Here is a 4,809-nt window from a genome sequence, read left to right as displayed (position 1 = left end):
TACATTTGTTCATATTTATTCAATATCGCTCATACAGACAACTGGGGTTCTCTATCATGCACTCTCAAGCACACAATACACGCGCCAGTGCACTTCACACTATGCATCCATCGTCTACCCTGTCGAAGGGAAACGATTCCTGAATAAGGCGGCCTCTGTCACGCACATCACTTACTCCGTGTAAACTTGCATCCACATAATGTAAATATGGCTAAAAAATATAATTTACATGCGTCCAATACTATAATGTGATGGCCTTTATGTCTGGTTGAAAAATCATGAGAAAACATGGTTACTCATGGAGTTCATTACACTTTGAAACACCTTACACGTAAAACTACGTATCACAAACTATAATATTAACACGATAAGTAGAAAAAATACTTCCTCCTTAACAATATCAATAACTAAACTCATTTGGTCCCTTAAACCAGCGGTGAAAGGCAAAATGGGTCACAGTCTTACATATATCAACGCCATACAGTACAAGTATAGATCTATACAAAATGAAATCAACAGGAACTCATCTCACGTCGATGGAACATACAGGTGACTAGATTGGCTAAGGACATCCCTGTTACATACCACAATAACTCTGGCGGTGTTAAGGACACTGCACCAAGGAACTTTACTGGGGTATTTTAGGATGCTCACAATGACCAATCTACTATAACAAAAAATGCATATCTGTTGTCGACGCTCATACTCTGAATGTATATAAAGAGCTCTAGTTTCCTAGTTTAGTCTAATCGGAATACGTGTCATTCCTATGTAACAAATAGTCAACAAGTGACAATCCTTTTAAAAGATAAATATCAATATCGTCCCTAAAACATCATAGCAAATCATGTCATCAAACATTTGAAAACACAAACAAATCTAGTCATGATTAAACTACTAAAGTAAATTTGACATCTAAAATGATTGTTCCCTGTAGAAATAAAAAAATAATCTAACATTTCATAAACACGGAGATCTTCTCGTCCTCGTAAAGAAACATCCAAGTGACGACAACTTTGTGACACCGTTTCAACTTTATCATTTCCAATTTTCTTGTATGCCTTTTATGTTTTGTGCACCTTCATGAGTATTCCACAATCCGGAATTTTTCATTTGCACCATTTCCTTAACAGAACGAATAACCCGTCCACCAGAGGAAGCACCTAAGGAAAATCCCCCGACCTTCGTGTGTTTCACTTTGAAACTTTTTTTCTGACACTGAGCAAATTTGGCATCCTTTTATATTTCGTGATAAAAAAAAGAAAATAGTCCTGGGGCGGCTGAGACCCCTTGTCATGCCCGCTTCTCAATCATCTGTGATTACCCAGTCATTTGAAACCACACACGAATGGGGCCTAATGCTACAACGACGGCTTTAGACTGGGCCCTTTCCTTGAAGCTTGTTCGCCAGTTCGGTGATGAACTCCTTGTAAATCAGTGGGTCCATGTTCTTGGCTGAAAATAGAAGATATGCACATTTAAAAAGGCTATTCACACACGTATATGTACTTCAGGTATACACAAATTAATGAATGTATAAAATATATAAAACATCAAATTCGTGTAAACTAGCCACATAACGAAATGAAAATACAATACTAACCTAGCTGATAAAGAACGAACCAGTCTCCAATCTGGCACTTGCGGGAGATGGCCTCTACATTGTCGGAGGATGCGAGTCGGGAGCGAGTCCTAAGAAGGATTTGACGGAAATGCAGGAGTGAAGGTGGCCAGGCGGTAGAGCAGGCCAACACCGGAGATCACAGCTACAATGATGAACCTAAAATGATAAGGAGAAAAATATTATTTTAGGTAAATATTTCCTAGTTCTTTCCTCATTTCATTCCTATTCAAGATGTATGTATATAAATCAGGTAAAGCATAAAATGCTAAACACCCATACGAACTCCACGGTATTACTTACCAGAACCAGAGGAAGATGTAAATCTTCTCGTTGAAGATGTTCAAGGGAAGCACACACAGGCCGTCGTGTCGCTCGACGGTGCCTGAAGCTCCGTATTTGTGGAATGTGCACTTTGCTACCTTGGGGAACACCTCATCCATGGGGTCGTGGCGAGTGCCGATTTCCTGCTCGCTGAACTGCAGTACTCGGGTGCCATATGTCGTGAACTCGTAGCCAAGGAATCTGAAATAAGGAAATGAGCGTTGAGTTTGAACAAACTTTACAAAGAAAGCAATATAAATACTCTTGTTTCATATTTATTCACAGCTTTATAGAAAAAATAAGCAACTCTTTACCTGTCAGTGAAGTAGATTTGTCCAATTACGTTGACAAAATTCAAGACCTCGCACGCGAAAAATCTGAAGGCGTAGAAGTTATGATTGTGCAAGTTGAGGCTGAAGTAGTTGACCAACATTTGCTTGCGCTCTCGCTTGGCATCGTCATCAACAATGGGGGAGTTCAGTTGCATCACCAGCATCTTTACCTTACCACCTTCCCAGATCTTCCACAGGTATCTTGGGATGTAGAACATGATAGCCTGTCGGGATTGAAAATTTATTAAATAAAAAATATACATACTCAGACAAACATCAACAGCAACAATTTTGGAAATTAGTAAAATAAAAAATGAATTGTTGCAAGAATTTGGCATAATACTGGGCACACTGAAATAAGTCCACATTTATCCTTCACATTCACCACCTACAATAACAAAAAGGTGAACCTGGAGGAAAGTTCGGCAAGACAGTACAATACGGTGGTAAGTTCAAAGGTCATCGGGTAACACGCTCTAAGTGTGCCGGCTAAAATCAGTGAGAACTTGGCAATCTGACTTACGTAGAGGTCAATAAAACAATATATAAATAGTGAACAACAGTTACCGAGACAGCACAAAACATTTCCCAACAACCGTTTACACTATATTTATATACAGTCGAAAATGCATGGCGTCGTCTACATAGAAACAATATCTTAATTATATACTCTGCATTGTTAGCTAGGAGTCAACATATGAAGTGAACAGGTGGCGTTAACATTCTTAATGTGGGTACGGTGCAGCAATAAGGGTGAGCTTCATATCAAGTTCTAAGCTAGCAGCGAAATGCGACTAAAAATTCCAATTAGCCAGCTAAATGAGAGTCATAAGTGACTGAACCGCAGACAGGGTGAAACTTAAAGGAAAAATCAATGAAGCTGAATAACCAAATACCGATTTAACTGGATTAAATGAGAACGTTCGAGCTGTAATCAGTTGATAAGTTTAACATTATCACCTGTAATGTTGTTAGGTATAGAGCGATTACTTAGCATTTTACGACTTTTCTCACCATGCCCAAATGGCTGTAAACAATGCCCGATGTATATTTGGAACGAATTTAAATTCTACATCCTCAGCTAAAGAAACAATTTCAGAAATAAGACAATAAGAAATATAAAATACTTATAGATCCTCGGATTACCAGGTACCATATGGGGTTCAAAAATGTACACCTTTTGCATATAACCTAATTTGATGCAAATTCAGACCGAGAGGCTTAAATTTCCGATCGGTAAACGACTCTTACCAACAAATTACATAACTGCAGACACGCGTAAATTTTGGATGATTTTACAGCAGATTCCACGTCCATTATAACAAGGCAAGCATAGTGTTCCCCGCGTCCATTATAACAAGGCAAGCATAGTGTTCCCCGCATGCAGAAAACAGCATGAACACCATCCATCAAACAATTGTCACATATGAATAAAAACCGGCATTCTTTAAGAGTAAATATTTACAAACAGGTGCTGAAATGCCACTGAACAAGCCATAGACTTTTAATGGTCGTCTCGTAGAAGCAAACAATTTTAAGCGCACATCTCGCCTGAGAAGTCACAGTCAAGCCATCATTCTAACGGTAAACAAACTAATAGTCGCGAATTTGCCAAACCAGCCACCTGACCCCAAGCTAACTGCATCGTTATCGTTCAGAACATAAATCTTCAGCCGTCGCGGACCAAAGGAGACACCACACCAATAAATGAAGCCTTTGGGCTATTAGAACAAATATGAACCGCACTGAAACCCCCCGCCAGCCCGCCCGGTCCTCGAAACCTGGCACCGCGACGCCCCAAAAAACAGCCCCGGGTCCGCGCCCTCGTCCTGGGGCACGCCACCCACACACGCCCTTCCCCGCCGCCCACTCCCACAAACACGCCCCTCAGAAATAAGGAAAAACTCCCTGTCGACTTACCTGGAGGTACAAGAAGAGCGTCACCCACTGGTAGTACTTGTGGTGCTTGGTCTGGTAGTGGTCGTCGGGCCCGTGGATGTTGGGGTTGGCGATGCCCGGGTGCGGCACCTCCTCCCCGACCTTCGCGCCCGTCAAGGAGGGTATCGTGAAGGTCGAGTGGATCCAGCAGTAGGTATCCATGATGCCCGAGTCGACGCCTTCGACAATGCAGTCGATCGGGTCGCCGAAGTACTGCTTCTGCGTCACCAGCAGACTGAACGCCACCAGGATGAACATCGTGGCTTTGTAGTGCATGCGGAAGATATTGTTGTCGATGCTCACGCAGTCTATTTTCAATAGACCGCGGATCGACCCGAACACATCATACATTTTGCCGGTTTATCCTTCAGGCAAAAGCACCAGTAAGATAGTCCCGTCTTTCTTCCACTCAGTAAAATAAAACCCCCGAACACACGACACACGGAATAGGTCTTCCTGCCACGGGAGTCGGCGAGACACTCGCTCTCGCGGTCAGCTGGATCCCTAGCCTCGCACGGGCGCCCGCGGGAGAGGGGGCGGAGACGAGGGGACCGTTCCCGAAAATTGGGTAGGAGAGGGGGGTGGGGGTGGGGG

At 42.5% G+C, this 4,809-nt stretch overlaps 1 protein-coding gene across 1 annotated transcript; it reads right to left on the bottom strand.

Annotated features, from left to right (window-relative positions):
* On the bottom strand, positions 1-4,710 carry LOC119585627 (innexin inx2-like). The gene is given in 6 exon segments (XM_037934334.1): positions 1-1,455; positions 1,604-1,713; positions 1,715-1,780; positions 1,925-2,146; positions 2,260-2,501; positions 4,198-4,710. Coding segments are annotated over 6 exon segments (1,089 nt in total). The 5' UTR covers positions 4,567-4,710; the 3' UTR covers positions 1-1,375.
* Between the last annotated feature and the right edge of the window lie 99 nt (positions 4,711-4,809).

Source organism: Penaeus monodon, chromosome 1 (assembly GCF_015228065.2).
Source record: "Penaeus monodon isolate SGIC_2016 chromosome 1, NSTDA_Pmon_1, whole genome shotgun sequence".
Taxonomy (NCBI): domain Eukaryota; kingdom Metazoa; phylum Arthropoda; class Malacostraca; order Decapoda; family Penaeidae; genus Penaeus; species Penaeus monodon.
This window is presented reverse-complemented; position numbering and strand designations above follow the sequence as displayed.